The sequence below is a fragment of the Apium graveolens genome, chromosome 2 (assembly GCF_009905375.1).
Source record: "Apium graveolens cultivar Ventura chromosome 2, ASM990537v1, whole genome shotgun sequence".
Lineage (NCBI taxonomy): Eukaryota > Viridiplantae > Streptophyta > Magnoliopsida > Apiales > Apiaceae > Apium > Apium graveolens.
Genome location: NC_133648.1, coordinates 196,611,565 through 196,632,986, shown reverse-complemented (window position 1 = coordinate 196,632,986; position 21,422 = coordinate 196,611,565). Strand labels below are relative to the sequence as shown.

At 36.0% G+C, this 21,422-nt stretch overlaps 3 protein-coding genes across 3 annotated transcripts; all 3 read left to right on the top strand.

Annotated features, from left to right (window-relative positions):
- Positions 1-11,742: 11,742 nt before the first annotated feature.
- LOC141696168 (uncharacterized) lies at positions 11,743-12,144 on the top strand. The gene has a single exon (XM_074500351.1). It carries the CDS (start codon positions 11,743-11,745, stop codon positions 12,142-12,144), a length of 402 nt encoding a protein of 133 aa, XP_074356452.1.
- Positions 12,145-14,610: 2,466 nt separating this feature from the next.
- LOC141696160 (uncharacterized) lies at positions 14,611-15,288 on the top strand. Its single transcript, XM_074500344.1, has one exon. It carries the CDS (start codon positions 14,611-14,613, stop codon positions 15,286-15,288), a length of 678 nt encoding a protein of 225 aa, XP_074356445.1.
- A 3-nt stretch (positions 15,289-15,291) lies between these two features.
- Positions 15,292-16,575, top strand: LOC141696156 (uncharacterized). Its single transcript, XM_074500339.1, has 2 exons — positions 15,292-15,785; positions 16,128-16,575. The coding sequence occupies exons 1-2, from the start codon at positions 15,292-15,294 to the stop codon at positions 16,573-16,575; spliced, it is 942 nt and encodes a 313-aa protein (XP_074356440.1).
- The last annotated feature ends 4,847 nt before the right edge of the window (positions 16,576-21,422 follow it).

The window sequence follows — 21,422 nt, the reverse complement described above, 5'->3', positions numbered from 1 at the left end:
AATATCCACCAGGAGTGAAGTAGTCAGAAAAGCTACTCGAGAACTCAAGAAGATATCAACAAGCCAATTCTAAAGAACTGAAGATTGGTGATATCGACAAGTCATTCCTTCACTAGAGAACTCGGAGTTATTGATAAGTCATAGTGAAGATATGAAGGCTAGAAATCTCGACAAGCTGAAGACCTCTATAAGTCAAACTCAATATGAAGTGCTAGAGATCTCGGTAAGCCTATGTACTTATCGAGATGTCAAGTGTGCTACTAATTCAAACTGGAGATCTCGAGGTGTAGTCTCAAAGTACAGAATTACAGATCAGTTCAATTTCCAAGATAAATAATCAACAAATAATGCAATAGATGGATTGACAAGTCTACAAAAAGTAGCTTGAAGAGTGTGCAAGATCAATGGCAAAGATTAACTGACAGATGAAGATTAAAGTAAACACGGGATGCTAAAGATATGCAATGCCAGAAATGGAAGATCTACTTTTCTATAAATAGAAATGACAAGTGGCAGTTTAGAAAAGCTAATAGCATTTTTATTATCCACTGTGTAAACTAGCAGTTAACTGAGTTATAAATTTAACACTGGTCCTCTAGTTGGAAGTAACAATTTAGGTAAAATCTTTTGTATCACTCTCAAGAAGAAGCTGAGCTCTTTAACATAAAAGAGCTCAAAAATTTTATAGCAAAACAGTCTTAATTTTTAATATAAAAATTAAATGAGTTTTGAAGATTTGTGTTCTTTATTTTATACAAGTTTAATTTTTGCATGAACACTTTTCTATACAAGATTTAATTTACTTTGTTCAACCATTAACTTTCAAGAAAAGCCTAAAATCAGAAAAACACATTCACCCCCCCCCCCCCTCTGTGTGTGATTCATTGCCTAACAATACACCTTAAATCCCATTGCAATTGCAATCACTTCCAAGTGACCAATTTTCATTGTACTCGTACATTTACTCAGTTTACCAACTGTGTAGCCTATGTCTGATATTGTACAATTTTAAAAAGTATAAAAGACTTGCCATCCTTCTTGAGAGATCTTTGTTCATCTATGCTTGGATAAATACAAATCCATTCTAGCTATGACAACTTTAGCTTCCTTGATCTCTTCAAGATTCACATCACCAATCTCTTCAAGATTCACATCACCAACATGTGACATGTATCATCTAAGACTTTTAAAGTCACGAAGATTGTAAGCTTCAAATCAAAACTTTTTAATCTCATCAAGATTTTCAGATGCGATTCTCTTGTCATTACTTCATGTAATGATCAGATCACTCACATGCAATCAATTATGACTTGCATATCATGTGTAAATAACACATGCACACTTGTCAATTTTCTGATTTTGAATCAGTTTGACATCTCATATTGACATATTTCACATTTATGAAATAACTTTACTACTTATTACTCAAGGCTTCCACTTGTTATTGATATTACCTGTTTTTAGCATCCCAAAAACCAAAAATTTTAGTTTGCATCATTACCGAGTTTAAGCGTCCTTAAACTGGTAATCCTTATTCACATAGCAACCAATTTTGAGCGTCCTTAAAATGGCAACCATGTCGTTTATTTGAAGCAATTTCTCATCATAGAAATATAAAATTTAATATGCCATTATTTCGTGTCTATGTTGTTTCACTCAACATGATCACCAAAAATATAAACTTTCTACTCTTGCTTTATTTAGAGCAACCCTCACGTTCACGTAAATAGATATATCTCCAAATATCTATTTAGAAAGACTGTCTTAATATTCATTGATGCACTTTTAAATTTCACAATACGATAATTTTAATATCATCTTAATGAACCTTATTCTCAAAACTCGAGAATATTTCATAAATTTTATAAGGTCATCACTTTTGACAGTAATATTTTATTATCAGTCTGACCTTTTACTTCCTTCAGACCCACACATATTTTCCCAATTTCAAAATTCATTTGGGTCCTAATGTTTCTATCTCGTAAGAAGATCCATATATATTTTTAAACAAGATTTTGTCAAACAGAATCACTCTCTCTATTTCTTAACTTCCTTTCCCCCACAAAGGACATAGAGCGAACATACACAATCCATTTTCTAGTACACATTCTAGAAAATATTGATTTATTGACTTTTCAATAATAGTCAACTTTTCTCTTGATATATTCACTTATCAAGGAATTATACGAGAAGCGCATTGCTTCTATTAAATTTACAGGTTTACCTTCAAGCAAATTATCAAGACATTCAGGACTAGCAATTACCCAAGTCTTTTGCTCTCTACAGGTTCATCCTCACATTCATCCAATAACTCGTAAGTTTATTTAAATGACTTTTAATTACAGATCTACTAGGAACTGTTAGCTTATCGCATAAGTATTCCTAAACTCTTTATAATATTCTTACGAATATCAAAAATTAGATTCATATATCGGATATTATTAGACTCAACCATTGTCTATGTATCCATCCAAAATATCTCAATTAAGTTTCGAGATACCCCCACATTTCGATTATTTTCAAGAATGTTTCATTATATTCCACTATTCATAGAAAATTCAGTAATTTTCTATTCTAGATAACCCCACTATTTTAATATTTTATAGAATGTCAGTAACATTCCAAAACTAATAGGAAATTTAATTATTTCCTTTTGTGGTATCATGTTTAAGGAATGATTAGCCCTTCATAACTAATATTCTCATATTCAGTGATAGTCTGAGTTATCACAATCGTTTTGCATTTCCCTCAGAGCGCAACTCAAGCCTGTATCTACTCCATTTATTTAATGCAAGTAAGGTGGAACGACCTCATGAATATTCACGTTGTAAATAGAATTCACCCGGTGATTATTCATCATTAGAATTATTCACTACCATCTTAATTATCTGTATTAAGTTGGTTTACCCTTGAGCTTATAGAGCACACATCTCTTTATTTAGCTTCAGTATTGACTTGATTACGAGTACGCGTGATAAATGTTTTACTATCAAACTAGAAAGTAAACCCATATCGTGTCACTATCTCTCATCGGAGCAGGTTTTACGTCATTCATTAAAAACCTATAAGGTTTTAATATCATAATTCAATTTTAGAATTTCTCTAAAAGTTTTACATGGTTCACACGAACCTACATTTATGGCCCACCTACTAGTACAACTAAAAGAGGCCCAAGCTAGAACATAAATTTTCAATAAACCCACATTCAGTGATCCTTGATCAACTGATGCGTTAGGGTTAACAACGTTTTCAGATTATCCCTGAAGTTCAGCATAAATAGTTGATACCAATATTCGCCGTATTAAGTATCACATGGATGAAGTTCAGCATAAATAGCTAATACCAATATTCTCCGTATTAAGTATCACATGGATCACTATAATACACCCGTGTGTCGCTGTCGCAGCAGATCGACACCAACACGTGAAATTACTATTTAATTGGAGAAAAAATCCAACCAAAAAAATATAATTTATGTGCCGACCCATAACATGTACTCCAGGCCCTTTAGGTTTTTTTAATTTGGAGAATCCCGAACAATTCTAAATCCGGTTCACTTCAGTTGCACAACTCGTCACATCATTTAACAACAAACATATTACTTCATCATATCCAGTGCAGCACAAATGAGAATACTAGAACAAATATTTCCAGTCAAACTATTGTTAACTAACGAGACACGTTACATAATAAAACAACTTATGCCTCCTTTAATAGCTTTCCAAAGTCTCCATATACACTAAAAACATTTTGTTAACAAATAAATCTATTAAAATAAGATGTTTAGAACTACATAGTTTGCATAAAATTTATTGTCACAAACCTATGCTTGTAATATATTTTCTCCAATTAAATAGATATGAGGTAAGGCCTCTATTTATCCAGTATTACAAGTTTGTCATCTACATAGATTTGAACAAGTATTGTAGAGCCATTAAGATTTCTAAAGAAAAGAGTTTTGTCAACAGTACCTCTTGTGAAGTAATTATCTAGAAGAAATTTTGACAAAGTCTCATACCAGGCTCTAGGTGTTTGCTTTAGTCCGTAGAGTGCTTTCAACAGATAATACACATAGTCTGGAAAATTTGGATCTTCAAATCCTGGAGGTTGGCTTACATGAACTTCTGCCTCCAATTCTTCATTCAGAAATGCACTCTTGACATCCATTTGATAGACTTTGAAATTTGCATGGGCTGCATAGGCTAGAAAGATTCTGATGGCTTCAAGTCTTGCAACTGGAGCAAATGTCTCATCAAAATTTATTCGCTCTTGTTGAGAATAGCCCTTGGCAACCAATCTGGCTTTATTCCTTATGACAATGCCATTTTCATCCATCTTGTTCCTGAATACCCATTTTATGTCAATAGAGCTCTTGTTCTTTGGCTTGGGTACCAGCTTCCATACCTTGTTCCTCTCAAATTGGTTTAGCTCCTCTTGTATTGCTAAAATCCAATCTGGATCCAATAGAGCTTCTTCCACTCTCATAGGTTCCTCCTGTGATAGAAAACTACTATATAAACATTCATCTTGAGTAGCCCTTCTAGTCTGCACCATAGAAGTTGCATCACCAATGTTCAATTTAAAGGGATGATTCTTGGTCCATTTCCTTTGGGGTAGTAGATTAGCTCTAGATGAGGTTGCCTCAGTATTGTCATGATATGAGATAGAGTGTTGATTGGCAAAAACTCCCCCTGAGTTACTGATCCTTTGAAAGGAACTGGGAGTTCTATCAACTGATGAAGTAAATTAATTATCCGTTAATGGACTATGATCAACGGATGCTTCATTATGTACTTCAACGGATGATGCATTTTGTCTTTCAACCGATACTGCATTACTTCTATCAACGGATGCTGAATTATGACTTTCAACTGATGCAGCATTTTGTGCATTATCCAAAGGCAGATTTTGAATTCTTTTCGAGGTGCCTTCTCCATCATTCTCATCTTCACTATCATTACAATATATCTCAATGTTGTCAAATTTGAGTCCTTCATAATGTCCCTCATCTGTTAGTCCATCAATCTTTTTATCATCAAACACAACATGCACAGATTCCATGACAATGTTGGTTCTTAGATTGTAGACCCTATATGATTTTCCAGTAGAATAACCAACAAATATTCCTTCATCAGCCTTTGCATCAAACTTCCCTTTGTGATCAGGTTGATTCCTTAGAATGTAGCATTTGCAACCAAAGACATGAAGAAAGTTTAAAGTTGGATTTCTTCTCTTAAACAATTGATAGGGAGTCATGCCTTTTGCATAATTGATTAGAGAAATATTCTGAGTGTAACATGCACAGTTAACAGCCTCAGCCCAAAAGTATGTTGGGAGCTTTAACTCTTCAAGCATTATTCTTGCAGCTTCAATTAGTGATCTGTTCTTCCTTTCCACCACACCATTTTTTTGTGGAGTCCTTGGAGCTGAGAACTCATGCATAATCCCATTTTCTTCACAGAACAACTTCATGGTAGAATTCCTGAACTCAGTTCTATTGTCACTCCTGATATTCCTTACTTTGAAATCTAGATGATTCTTGCTTGATGTGATTGATAATGATTTCACTAGCTTCATCTTTTAATCCAAGAAAGTAGGTCCATGAAAACTTTGAGAAATCATCTACAATCACTAGGAAATATCTTTTCCTTGAAATTGACAATACATTGACTGGTCCAAAAAGATCCATGTGTAGCAGTTGTAATGGTTCATCAATTGTTGATTCAAGCTTCTTACTGAATGATGCTCTATTTTGCTTTCCTTTCTGACAAGCATCACACAGTCCATCCCTTGAGAATTCCACTAGAGGCATTCCTCTAACTAAGTCTTTTTTGACTAGATCATTCATTGTCTTGAAATTCAAATGGGACAGCTTCTTGTGCCATAGCCAACTTTCATCTTGACTTGCTTTGCTGAAAAGACAAGTAATTGATTCTGCATCTGTCGAGTTGAAGTCAGCCAAGTACACATTCCCTTTTCTAACTCCAGTTAGAACCACTTTGTTATCCTTCTTACTTGTGACAACACAGGCTTTAGAATTGAAGGAAACAGTATTTCCTCTGTCACATAGTTGATTGATGCTCAATAGATTGTGTTTGAGACCATCAACTAATGCAACTTCATCAATGATGACATTTTCTTTTGAAATCAAGCCATATCCCATAGCGAACCCTTTGATGTCATCTCCAAAGGTTATGTTAGGGCCAGCTCTCTCCTTGAACTCTGTGAGAAGGGTGAAATCTCCTGTCATGTGCCTTGAACAACCACTGTCCAAGTACCATAGATTCCTTCTTTTTCCCTGCACACAACAAAATCAAATCAAGTTGATTTTGGTACCCAAGTTTCCTTGGGTCCAGCCTTGTTAGTCTTTTTCCTAGACTTCATACCTCCTGCATCTTTTGACTTAGGTAACTCTGGATCAACCTTGGTCTCAGATGTAGTTGGTTGAAGTGTAGGGTTAGTCACAGAATCATTTAGCACATTTGGTTGAATTTGATAAGGAATAGATTGTGCAAACACATTATTCCACATAGGCATGTTGTATGGAATTTGAGGCATACTGAATGCAGCAAAATAAGGATTATTAACATATGGAATGTTTGCAAAATGTGCATGAGGATTCTGTTGAGACATAACAGGCATAGCATGCAGAGGTGATATAGACATGTTAGGCATGGAAGGAGTTAAAGGCATGGGAGCATTCTTAACAGACTTGCAGTTAGCAGATAGATGATTAACACTTTTACAATGCACACAACTTTTTCTAGGAGCATACTTATCAGGTGTGTAATTGTTGTGTTTGTTAATCCCTACCTTCCCATTTCTGTTAGATTTCCTTTTAGTTTCCTTTTTATCCTCAACCATCTTAAGCCTATTTTTCAACTGATCTAAAGTCATGTGTACTATATTCACCTTACTGGCATCTTTGGATGTGCTAGCTTCTTCTTTGACAAAGTTCTTGGAAGTTGAACCAAACTTCTTATTGAGATTTTTTAAATTGTTCTTTTAGAATCACTTGCCTGTTTTGATTGATGAGCCTTCAACGGATGCTCCTTTTCTTCCTTCAACGGATAACTTTCATCATCCGTTAATTCCACATCCGTTGATAATCCATCAATTAATTCTACTTTCTTTTTTTTTTCTTCCAGGCATTCTCACACAGTGATTCAATTCCCTGAACCTTGACAATCTGAGCACTAACATCCCTAGATGTTTTCCATGCCTTGATTACGTCTTGTTCACGTTCTAATTGTTTAGAAAGAATTTCTACTTTCTTAACAGATTCTTCTAGTTCACTCTCAACAGACTAGTATTTGATTTTAATCTTTTCAAGCTCAATTACCTTACCCTCTAACACAACATTCTTATCACTTAAAAACAAAGTATTTTCTTTAATCCTTGTGTTTTCTTTGGCTAGTGATTTAAGGGAAATACACAAATGATATAATTCATTGGACATATCATTTATAGCTTTATTGCATTCAATCTTAGAAAGCTGAGAGAGGTCAGTAGTAATTACCTGGTTGCTTGATAAACTAGTTTCATTTTCATCAGAATTAGCCATCAGGGCTAGGTTGACATATTCCATATCATCATCTTCATTGGCTCCATCCGCTGCCCAGTCATCCTGAGTCAGAAAAGCTCTTTCCTTTTGTTTGAGCAAATCAAAATATTTCTTTTTGTAATCCACTTGCTCAAATTTCTTCTTATTAGAGGTTGGCTTTCTTCACTCATTTGCAAAGTGTCCACTTATGCCACAGTTATAACATTTGAACTTAGATTTGTCCACCATGTTCTTGTTTGACTTGGTGCATTTAGTATTTTTCTTGAATTTCATCTTTGCAAACCTTCTGGACAAAAAGGCCAGATGTTCATCAACATCATCAGAGTCATCTTGACTGGAACTATCTTCAACCTCAGCTACTTGCTCATTTCCCTTGCTTGATTCTGATTTACTCGTGCCAATTTTGAGACTTGGCATTGTCTTTTCTTCATTCCTGGCTTCAGTCTTCTCATTGTCAGCTACAAGTGCAAGTGATCCACCTTTTCTCTTTCCCTTTTCCAATAGCTCATCTTGCTCCATCTCAAGTTCGTAGGTCTTCAAAATTCCATATAATCTTTCAAGTGTGAAGTCCTTATAGTCTTGAGAATTCCTTAGTCAAACAGTCATAGGCTTCCATTCCTTTGGTAGAGACCTCAGAAATTTTAAGTTGGAATCCTTGACTTGGTACACTCTGCCATACAGCTTCAATCCATTCAACAGTTTCTGAAATCTATTGAATGTATCATTCAGTGATTCTCCTTCTTCAAAATAAAAGTATTCATACTGTTGAATGAGAAGCTGCATTTTGTTTTCTCTGACTTGTTCAGTACCTTCACAGATAAGTTACACAGTATCCCAAATTTCCTTAGCAGTTTGGTTGTTAATGACATTATCAAACATATCTTGATCTAGGCCATTAAACAGAATGTTCATGGCTTTCTTATCCTTGTGAACCTCTTCAATATCTTCATCAGTCCATTCTGCTTTTGACTTGGGAATAGACTGTCCAATAGCAACTGTGGCAGTTGCAGCTGTGGCTACCTTGTGAGGGATGTGAGGACCATTTTCAATGCAGTTGATGTAGCTTTCATCTTGAGAGAGAAGATGTAGATGCATCTTCACTTTCCACTGATGATAATTATCTCTTTCCAGGATTGGAATCTTTACCCCAATATCCTTTTACTCATGATGTTAGTAGAATAGATATTTAAACTCTTTGTAAGTTAAGAGCTTGCTCTGATACCAATTGTTATTCCCAAGAAACTAACAATGAGATTTACAGAAGGGGGGTTGAATGTAAATCTCAAAACTTTTTCAAGTTTTGAGCAGTTTCAAAGGCTAAGTGTTTTGATGAACAGTTGTGTGTGAATTGCTTTCGGCAGGTGCAGACATATATATATTCAAAACACAAATGTAAAGAACACAAAGGCTTTAAAAACTTTTCTGGTGGATTTGTTGTTCCACCGAAGATGTGTATGTCAGAAAATCTGTGATTCAAAAGAATTGATAACAACTGCGTCCTAGTACAAACTAGATGATTTTCACTCTATGTTTTTCTAAACAACTTTGGAAAATTCACCATCTAATTACTAGCTACAACTTGGTTTATATATCACCAAGTTTACAAGTAAAGTCCAAAGTACAAATACAATTAAAAAGATTCTTCACATGTTTCTTCTTTATTTCTCTATCCAATGCAATCTAGGATGATCTGTGAATCTTTGAATACTTCCTTGTTTGCACCAGAATGGAAATGCTGCATTTTCTTGATTCCTCCAAGAGGCTACCACATTCCAATTGTCTCTGTCAACCCATGTGCCTCTGTTAGCTTATGAATTGTCACTGTCAACTGCTATTGAACTGAGCATCCATTGAAGCTTTCATCCGTTGATGGCTTTATCCGTTGATGCATTAGCAGTTGAAGCTTTATCCGTTGATGCACTCATCCGTTGATGGATTTATCCGTTGAAGCTTTAGAGACATCCGTTTTAGCTTTGTTTCTCATCCGTTGAAGGCCTTTAATTTATCAGTTGATACTACTTCACTTATACAAATTTACAAGGCATGAAATATTTACAATTGGCCTTCCTATTTGCATATCCACTAGTAGTCAACATGACTTATAATTTCCCACAATCATCTAAGAATTATAACTTAAATACATAAACTGAAATGTGCTACAATACTAAACTTATTTCTAAGTAAAGCTACTCCATCAACGGATAGGCAGAATGGTCTTATCCGTTCAGGTTACAAACACTAGATTTCTACTGAAGTATTTTGTTCAACTTATCATCAAACTAATACACATATTCCTAACATGGTCCAAAGTACTTATCTCCTTGAACTAATGATGATTCACAAGTTTCTGGGAGGTGCACCTACAGGTTGGGATATGTATCAGTTTCACTAAATTTGAGAATGATATAAAATTTAGGAGATATTACTATCGGCATCAATTAACTAATTAATGGACACTAGAATATTAAAAAAAATGTATTAGCAGAAGAAAATGTATAATTAGGCCAGTTTAACCAAATTAAAAATACTGCATTTTGGTTGTACAAGTTTATGATTCTACAATTTACTACAACCGAGTATATTTTCTAGAAGTTGTAAATTTAGTTTATATTGTAATCAAAACACCACCCAGATGCTGATTCCAACAGCATGGTGAAAGTCCGGCTATTGTAACAATGTAAATGTATAGTTCATTAAGAATAACATTAATGAGATCGATTTCCTCAATAACTAATGCAAGTGTTTTTATTACTAGATAATTTTGTAAATATATATTGTTATACATGTAAATTACAGACATGATGAAAGGAGTTCACGACAAGGACGAGAAGGAATGTCAGGACGGGAAGATGAGGAGGCGACATACATGACAACACATGACAACAGCGGGAAGAACCACGGACTTCATCAAGCCAAGCTCCGGTTTTGGAGAAGAACCAGTAAAGCGGATGCAACAGGATAACAACAACAATTTGAAGTAGGAGAAAAAGGAGGAAAGGTGGGAGAGAAAGGAGGAACAAACTAAGAGATAAAAGGAAGGTGGAGGAAAGCAAAATGAAAAAAAAGAAAAAGAAAAGAGATCAGCTTCATTCAACACACTACACCAACTCGAGTTCAGCTAAAAAAAGCATCATTATTAAATCTTCCAGAGCAACATCAGCTCGAGTTCTTTGAAGAAGATAACAAACACATATACACAGCACCCGAAACTTCAACCTACAAACACATGTATAAACATCATACACGATGAATATATTTGTTCATGAACCTTAGCTTAAACTCATTGTAAACATAATCATTCATATAGTGGATCATATTTTAGGTTTGGTACACAATCTTACCCGCGATTTTTTCCCGTTCTCGGGTTTTCCGCGTTACCAATTTCTTGTGTCCAGTTTATTTACGTTGCTCTTATTTAGTCACATTACTAATAACATAACACCAATTTATCCTTACCATTTAAACTCAATTTGGTAAAAATAATTGACGCCGTCTGTGGGAAACTTGCTAAGGTTTTGATTGATGTATTACGATGGCAAACGACGGGGAACAAGTTACAAACCAGGAGGGTGAAGGTGAGAACAACAAAGAAATGTCTGCAATATTGAAATGGCTACAAGACGAAATAGAGAAGATGCGTTCTGAGAATGAGGCATTGAAGAAAGAGCTGACTACGGCGAAATCAAGAACTAAGACTGTGACAAAGAAGACAATCCCAAGCGTGATCAGACGTTTGGATATGGATGACACAGAAGAATACGACCAACATGAAGGGCCAGCGAATGAAGCAAATGATGTTATTGATTTAGAAGACATGGAGGATGTGCCCAACAAAGACGATGACATAGAAAAAGAAACATGATGAGCAACGATATGAAGATCGTGATGATCGCCAATGAGATAATGGCAAAAAAAGATCACAACAGAGGAGTATTAGATACCGGAATCAAATCGCAGAAGAATTCAAAAGAGAACTACAAGAAGTGAGAGATTTGATTGAAAGGATTATTGGTGTTCCAAAACCGTTAGAGAAGGTGACCCCAACAAGTTACGCTGATTCGCCTTTCCATGACAACATTGCTTTGGTAGAAATACCAAAATGTTTCATGGTGCCGTAGATGAGACCATATGATGGAACTAGTGATCCCTTGGAACACATTGCACAATATAAATAACGAATGTTCACAGTACCAATTACGCGTGATTTAAAGGAAGCTTGTATGTGCAAATGTTTTGGTTCTACACTATCAGGAGCTTTGCAATGGTTTTTGAACCTTCCACATGGAAGCATCAAGACGTTTGCCGATTTGGTAGATGCGTTCAACATACAATTTGCTAGTAGTCGGGTGTTCGAAAAAACCACCAACGATTTATACAAAATCGTCCAACGAAATAGGGAGCCATTGCGTGATTACTTGATGAGATTTAACAGGGAAAAAGTAACTATCACCAACTGTGACATCCCTATTGCTATTGAAGCATTCATAAGGGGGTTGGAACAAGAATCTCCGTTATATGAAGAGATGATGAAATACCCTTGTAGAATGATGGATGACGTGCAAGCCAAAGCTATGGCATAAGTGAGATTGGAAGAAGACAGAATGGAAGATGACGAGAAGTACTACAAACCGTCAAGAAAGATTACAATGTCAAGATCTTGGGATTACAAGCCCTATACAAGACCATCCAGGGATGAAGTCTATATTAACTCGACACGAGAATCTAACGAATGAAAGAGGGAGGAACGTAAGGACTGGAGAAAGGACCCCAACCTACCACCAACTTATGACAACTATGGCTTAACGATAACGCCTTCAGCCATGATGAAGGAGTTCACCAAGTTAGGAGGAATAGTAAAATGGCTATTGAAGAGCAAAAAGCCTAAAGCAAACCCGGATTCCAAACTATGTTGTGATTATCATGGAGACTACGGACATAAAGCCTATGACTGCGTGGCTTTACAAAAATAACTACAATTTCTAACCAAAAAAAGATATCTCATAGAGTTCATAATGTCAAAGAAAATGTCTTACGTCGGGAATGATGCGTCACCTAGAAGGGACAACATGACACCACTAAGGAAACCACCACCTCCACCATATCACAAGGTGATTAACTTTATTTCGGGTGGATCGGAGATATGTGGATCAACATATTCACAAGCTAAGAGAGCATCCAGAGAAACAGACATAAGAGTTACACAAGTGGGGGTTGGCAATGAAAATATGCCGTCTTTACCATTTGACGAGTCAGACATAATAAACGTACATGAACCACAATAAGACGGACTAGTTATCTAACTACCTATGGGGAATTGCTTAATCAAAAGAATATTGGTGGACAATGGGAGCGCTGCCAACATTATGATGCTTAGCACTTTAACACAAATGGGATTGGCAGAAAGTGACATGATTAAGAAGTCGATAACACTAGTGGGATTTAGTGGTGAAATAAAACGTACATTGGGGGAGATCACATTGCCAATATATGCACAATGGCTTAATCTCTTGGAAAAGTTCCGCATAATAGATGTAGACTCGAGTTACAACATTATCATGGGAAGACCTTGGATCCATAACTTGAAGGTAGTACCATCAACCTATTACCAAGTGCTGAAATTCCCAATACCATGGGGGGCTCAAGAAATAAGAGGAGATCAAAACATGGCTTGGGACTGCTCATGACATGTCTGAAATCAACCGTCCAACACCATGGAAATAAGATGCATGTAGCCACAATTGCAGGACCAGAATGCTTAGCTGAAGTTGACTTGAAGACGAGAAATAAGAAGGTGTTAATATGAAAAGACCTTTCCCTTACAATTGAAGATAACTTGGTGAATTTCTTAACTACGATATTGGATGCTTTTGCATGGGAACATGATGACATAACAGGAATAGATTCAACTGTCATCACACACAAGCTAAATGTTGATCCCAACTACACACCTGTTCATCAAAAATGAAGGAAGTTTACAGCAGAAAGAAACAAGATAATAAATGATGAGGTGGAAAGACTCATGAAAGCTGGGATGATTAGAGAAGTTGATTATCCTGAATGGTTAGCGAATGTCATCATAGTCCAGAAGAAGAATGGAAAATGGAGAGTTTGTGTTAATTACACGGACTTCAACAAGGCTTGTCCTAGAGACCATTATCCACTACCTCATATTGATACCATGGTAGACTCGACGGCTGGTCATGAGTTGCTAACATTCCTGGATATGTCGAATGACTTCAATCAAATTCAAATGGAACCATCTGACTGCGAGAAGACTGCATTCATAATGGACAGGGGATATATTGTTACTTAGCCATGCCCTTTGGACTAAGAAATGCTAGGGCTACGTTTCAAAGAATTGTCAACAAAATTTTCAATGACCAAATAGGGCAGACGATGGAAGTCTACAATGACGACATGGTTGTCAAGTCTGTTTACGCAGAAAATCACGTTCATGATCTTCAAGAGGTATTTGACATACTAAGGCCATACAACATGAAGTTGAACCCATCAAAATGCAACGTTGCTGTGTTATCAGGAAAATTCCTTGGACATATGGTGACAAGGAGAGGAATTTAAGCAAACCCAGAACAAATTAACGCGATTTTTGAATTAAAAAGTCCATAAAACGTCAAAGATGTCCAAAAACTGACGGGACGGGTTGCATCCTTGAACGGGTTCATTTCGCGTTCGTCGGACATGTGGAAACTTTTTTATGACGTGTTGAGAAAGAACAAAGGATTCTTGTGGTCAGATAAACACGAAGCTTCTTTAAATGACTTGAAAAGTTATCTAACTACACCATCACTCCTCACCAAGCCCATTCAAGGAGAGGACCTGTATGTTTATCTACCCGTAACGGATCACGCGGTCAGTGGTTTCCTTGTAAAAAAAGTGAAGGTGTCCAGTCGCCTGTGTATTACGTCTGCAAGAGCTTGGTAGATGCGGAAATAAGGTACACATCTCCTAAAAAGTTAGTACTTGCATTAGCTATGACTTCCACTAAATTGAGACATTATTTTGAGTCACAGAAAATACATGTCATAATGAACTTCCCTTTGAGGAATGTTTTGAGTAAACCTGATCTGACGGGAAGAATGGAAAAGAGGGAAATATGCCTAAGTACTTATGACATCATGTATGACACAAGGACTGTGATAAAGTTACAAGTCTTGGCTGACTTTGTGGCTGATTTTAGTCCAAGCCAAATGACAGATGCTGAGCAAGAATTTCAGCAAGTTCTTTCAAGGGTAAACGCGAATACTTGGACATTGTACACAGATGGAGCATCAAATGTTAATGGAACAGGATTGGGGCTTGTCCTCAAATCCCCACAGGGGGATCTGATAGCTGAATCAATATGCTGTGACTTTAAAGCCACAAATAATGAAGCTGAATATGAGGCACTAATCATGGGACTCACAATTGCTAAAGACATGAATATTAAAAATATTGACGTCAACTATGATTCGCTACTCATCGTTAATCACATCAAGGGGCCTTATGAAGCTAAAGATCCCAAGATGGTCGCAAACCTGGACATCACCAAAAGGTTAACCAACCATTTCAACAACTTTAGTATACAACAGGTTCCAAGGGAGAGTAACGTGCAAGCTGATGCATTAGCCGTATTGGGATATGTGTCCAAGGGTTTAGATTTAAATAACATCCCAGTGGTCCATATCATAAAGCCTGTCATGAAAAGACTGGTTCTTGAATCATAAATAATGGCTCTTGATCAATGTGGTGACAATACCAGTGAAGACGCAGACAGTTGGATGAAGACATATAAAGATTATTTGCAGTTTGGAACAATGGCAGCCAACATCAATGAAGCAAGGATCCTCAGGATGAAGGCATCAAGGTTTACGATCATAGATGGGGAATTGTTCAAAAAATCCTCCACGGGGCTGCTACAGAGATGTCTGAAAAAACATGAGGCATACATGGTTCTAAGAGATGCACACAAAGGAGAATGTGGGAATCACACTAACGGAAGAAACCTTTCTTTAAAAATTCTACGTTTAGGTTACTATTGCACGAAACTAAGACAGGTTGACCAAGATTACACAAAAAGATATGATGCCTGCCAACGACATGCACCTATCATACATCAACCATCTGAACATCTTAACATTTCCATTCCATCTTGGCCTTTCATGAAGTGGGGAATGGATATCGTGGGAAAAATGCCACCTGCACTAGGACCAAAAGTGCTCATGTTGGCCATGATTAATTATTTCCCAAAATAGATTGAAGCGGAGGCGTTCAAGCAAGTGACGTCAAAAGAGGTAATTTCATTCATTAAAAGAAATATACTTTGCAAGTTTAGTGTGCCATCCGAGATCGTTTGTGACAATGGGTCGCAGTTCATAAGTGACAAAACTGAAATGTTTTGCAAACATTGGAACATTAGTCTGGTTAAGTCGACACCAAGATATCCTCAAGCCAATGGACAAGCTGAGTCAAGCAACAAAATCATAATCAACAATCTAAAGAGACGATTGATGTCATACAAAGGAAAGTGGGCCGAAGAACTGCCTTGGGTGTTATAATCGGACAGGACAACTCCAAAAACATCTACGGGACAGACAATATACGGTCTAGTCTATGGCACTGAAGCCGTGTTACCAACAGAGGTCATGATACCAACAGCAAGATATGGACTCTTGACGAGTGACGTGAACAACACAGAGTTGACATATGACAAAGACACTGTAGAAGAATTGCGAGAAATGACAAAAATTCAGTTAGTTTCTTATCTACAGAGGCTGGCGAATACCTACAACAAACATGTTCACATAAGAACTTTCCATGTTGGCGACATGGTGCCGAGAAAAATGTTCCAAAACACTGTGGACGTGACGACAAGGAAATTTTCTGACACTTGGGAAGGCCCTTACTTCATTGATGTCATCGTTGGGCATGAGGCTTACCGGTTGTCAAGTATGGACGGGACACAAATACCAAGAAACTGGAACGCTTTGCATCTAAAACTTTATCACGTATAAAGCTTTCTATCTCATCTTTTTAAGTTTATGTTTTAGAAATCGTTGATCAATAAGTCAATTCGGAAATAGTGAGTTATTGGTAGACGCCTATATTTAGCATGACATTGTTTGCTATTTGTCATTATTTGCTTCTGATGAATTATCTATGAAAGATCGATTTTGTGTTCAACTTGCTATGAGCTACTTTACCATGCGATATAATTATGCTTAGAGTTATTAATTCAAATTGCAAATTACATTAATCAACACGTAAGAGTATGCTTGTTTACTTAATTCGATTATGCAGTTCTATTCTTTAAGTTTATACAATATTACAATACATTTGTACATAATGATGAAACTCACAAAGGGCTGATCACCCTAATATAAATTTTGCTACTTCGAAAGTGCTATACACACTTGATGAATGTAGTTGACGACAAGGTACTATAACATCCATTACGAAAACTACGATGTTTACACATCTTCATGACGTTTTACGGATTTATGTATGACTATTTGGTGTGTTTCAAGAGGGAATAAGGCCTTTTAACCACCTTACAAGTGCATCCACCAATGAATGATAACAAAACAAACAAATTGTAACTAAATAACGTGTTTTGACGGTAAGATAAAATGAAATACATTGACTACTACGATTATATTTAAAAATCCACTTAGGGTAACACATATGACAAAAAGAAACAAATCTTACTTTATGAATGAATCTAACAACTTTCTTTAATAAGAGTTGTATAGATAATTACAATGAATAAGCGATTAACATTCAAATCTCTACTATGCAATATCGAAACAAATGCTATCTTACAATGACGACAACTACAATTGGTCTACCAAAAATAGATCAAATAATGCATTTCAGGATAAAAAACAATTTAAGATAACGAGGAAATACAAATAGGTCCCGAGATTGACAGGATGGATATAATAACGAATATTCGATGATAAAAACTAAGGCCGAAAGGGAAATTAGAACTACGATTCCCCGCCTAAACGATGAAACAAGAATCTATCGTAGCAAAGATTAAAACCAAAGTACGAAATGAAAAGACATAACAAGTTCATAACAGGAGCATAATATCAATACTAAACTACTTCTCATCGGGACTGTCATCTTTTGGGGATTTCATCTCCACATTATCATTGGGAACTTTAAACTCATATAACGGGAAGGCATCATCAGGAAAATCTTTGTTGTAGATCTTGAAGTTCTCAAGCACGTCCCAAGTCTTCCACTCTCCCATGTGGAACTCCAACATGGTGTCAACCATAGTCCTCATAATTCGCTGATGGACAATCTTCTCAGCATCAGAACGCAAGTCATGTTTAATAGACTAAACTTTGGTAGCGAATTCGTCAAAATCCTTCTGAAGATCCTTCATACCAGATAGTCTCTCCTTTGCAAGGTTTTCTGCAGCTCCCAGATTTTTGACACAAGACTTATGCTCCTCTTCAAGCTCCTTGGCCATTTGAATTTTATCGTTGTAGACTTCGCGAGCCACTAAAACGCTTTGGAGTGTCTACATAAAGCAGGGATATGCATATATTAACAAATATAAATAGAAGACACTATAGATAAAGGAAGAAAAGAGAAACGTACATAAAGAGGGAAGACTTGACTTACATGGAAAGAGTAACCAGCTGCATTGTCAAGAACATCTTCGAGCTCTTTGGTAGAAAGCTCTTCCATTGACTGGGGAAGCACCATATCATCAAGTAGATGGAAAATAGTGTGAGGGTCAGCATGAACTGAATACCTCTGAGGGCATAGGAATATCAGAACTGATGGTAGTCACGAATGGATTGTCTCGAACTTTTTAGTCAAAGGGCTAATGGGAAGACTTAACAGGGGACTCGACAACATAGGAGCCTTGGATGATTCAATTTCAGTAGATTTCTCCTCACGAGATCTCTTATTAAACAAGTCTATTCCAGAAATAAAAAGGGGCTTAATGATGGGGGGCTTAAATTCTATAATTAAAAAACAAGGCTCAATCCAGGATAACAAGAGAATCCAAACAGATAAAGCCAACAAGAGATATGTCATGAAAGAAAGAAAATGACATATACCTTTGGCGTACTTACGTCTTATACTTATCCCAACGTCCTGGTCGCTCTTGGGGCTCTCCAAAGTCTCAAAGGACAAACTTTGAATCGACTTTGACGGCTTGACGACAGTATAAATGATTGACTTACCCCTGGTCCTATGTGCAATAGTCTTGGATACAATACTATAAAGAAGTAATGACATGACAACATAAAAAGAAACATAAAATGATCAAGTGTGACAAATAATGAATGAAAAAAATAGTGTATGCAAGAGAACAAGACAAGGAGATAACCTGCATTATTCCAGTTTTCAAGAAAATAACCGACATCTTCACCTAACATCCTCTTCTCAGCAAAGACGTAGTCTTTCTTCCAGTTTTTGTCGTTGACTCTTTCATTGTTAAGTATTATTAAATATTCAGTGTCCTTGTTGGTAAAACCAACCCTGCAGTTACTGAACTTCTTGAGACTATATGAGTACTTCACCACCTCGACATCAATATTCAAATCATGTTTCTCTTTAATGGCATCAAGATAAGCCAAAACCCTCGATGCAAATGACATCAATTGTCTATGATATACATTCAGTGCAGTCAACACACCAACGATGAACTTGGAAAAAGGGAAAGTAAGTCCAATATCAAACGGGTAATAGTAGAAACATAGCCACCCTTTCTTGTACGAATTAGCCCGAACAGTTTAGTCGGGAATAATGATATTGACACTGGTATGGAAAAGCAACGCCATCTCTTCAAATTTTTCTGATTTGATTAAGTTGGGCTGACTTTCACGGGAATCAAGAAGGTTGGTCATGATCCAATTAGGGTTTTTGATCGAAGTTTTGGGGGATTCGCTGTGACTCTCAGAACTACGAAAAGATTTTTTGGCCATCGTTGGAAAAAGTAAGGAAGTTTGATTATGTGATAAGGAAAGAAGGAGACTCGAAAAGACGTGGTGAATAAAAACACAAGAAAGAGATTGTGGGAGTGTATATAGAGGAGATGAAGAGTATTGATAAACATGGGAGAGGGTTTCTTGGAAAATGAAATGCCAGTGCATGTATATCCACCTGGCTGATTGAGCGATTACCAAGGAAAAATAAGGAGTCTGCCCACACACATCCATTTGTGATGATAGACTTTTGGTTTAAATACCAAATTAGAGATTTTATAAATTTAGTTTCCTTATTTTTAAAATCCGGGGCTATTGTTATACATAAAAATTATAGACATGACGGCAGGAGTTTACGACAAGGACAAGAAGGAATGTCAGGACGGAAAGATGAGGAGGCGACTTGTATGACAACAAACACAGGATAACAGCGGGAAGAACCACTGAATTTGTCAAGCCAAGCTCTAGTTTTGGAGGAGAACCAGTCAAGCGGATGCAACATGATAACAACAACAATTTGAAATAGGAGAAAAAGGAGGAAAGGTGGGAGAGAAAGGAGGAACAACCTAGGAGATAAGAGGAAGGTGGAGGAAAGCAAAATAAAAAAAAAGAAAAAAAAGATCAGCTTCATTCAACACATTACACCAACTCGAGTTCAGCTAAGAAAAAAGCATCATTATTAAATCTTCCATAGCAACATCAGCTCAAGTTCTCTGAAGAAGATAACAAACACATATACACAGCACCCGAAACTTCAACCTACAAATACATGTATAAACATCATACACGATGGATGTATTTGTTCATGAACCTTAGCTTAAACTCATTGTGAACATAATCATTCATATAATAGATCATATTTTAGGTTGGGTACACAATCCAACCCGCGGTTTTTTCCCGTTCTCGGGTTTTCCGCGTCACCAATTTCTTGTGTCCAATTTATTTATGTTGCTCTTATTTAGTCACATTACTAATAACATAAAACCAATCTATCCTTAGTATTTAACCTTAAAATATTTGGTAAAAACTTATATATATATATATATAAGCTTCTGTATTTTTATGGGATCTTTATAAACTTTTCTGGAAATATGTTACGTAACCTCAGGAAGACACTTATTTCTTTACTTGAAAATTTAAATAGATAGTTATATAAATGACAATAAGGAAATATTTGATATACACACATAACATGAATACTTTTTATATGGAAAATGGTTGTTTGTCTGTTTCTTCCAAGCATATATATTCTTAGACGTAAATCGTATTGGATTTGTTTAATTTGATCTGAATCTGATATATGTGAAATGACTGTTAACATTAATCTTATTCTAATTTTTATCGGGTTTAAAATTACAAATTTGTGAGGGTGTTCTTATTTCTTATGAAGGGTTTTTAGCACATAAATGCAGCGAAAATGTAAATTTAAATCTTAAAAAAAAAACCAAAACCCTCCGCATGATCCATACAAAAAATAATATTTAATTCGTAGTTCAGTATGTTTACCTTAAGAAGCTTTACTTTAATGGAAAGATAGAGGTCTTTAATGGCGATCCAAAAATGATGAACGGAGATCCTTAGCAGCTGCTCCTCAAGTGTGAAGCACTCCAACGGTATCCACCAAGAAAACGATGTAATGAAGGAAAAGGAGATTGAGAGAATTAGGGTTTTGTAAATCTTTTTGGTTGAGGCAAAAATAGGGTTTATAATAGTATATTTATAGGCAAAATTTTCAGCTGAAATTTTTTCCATAAAATATTATTTTTATTAACCCTTTATTATTCTCAGTAATAATTAAAACACAGTTTAATTATTAATCCTTTTTCTAAACTCTTTAGAAATAATTCTCTCACTTGATTTAATTTCCAAAAATTAAATTTTTAATTAATAATATTAAGAACCTTTTC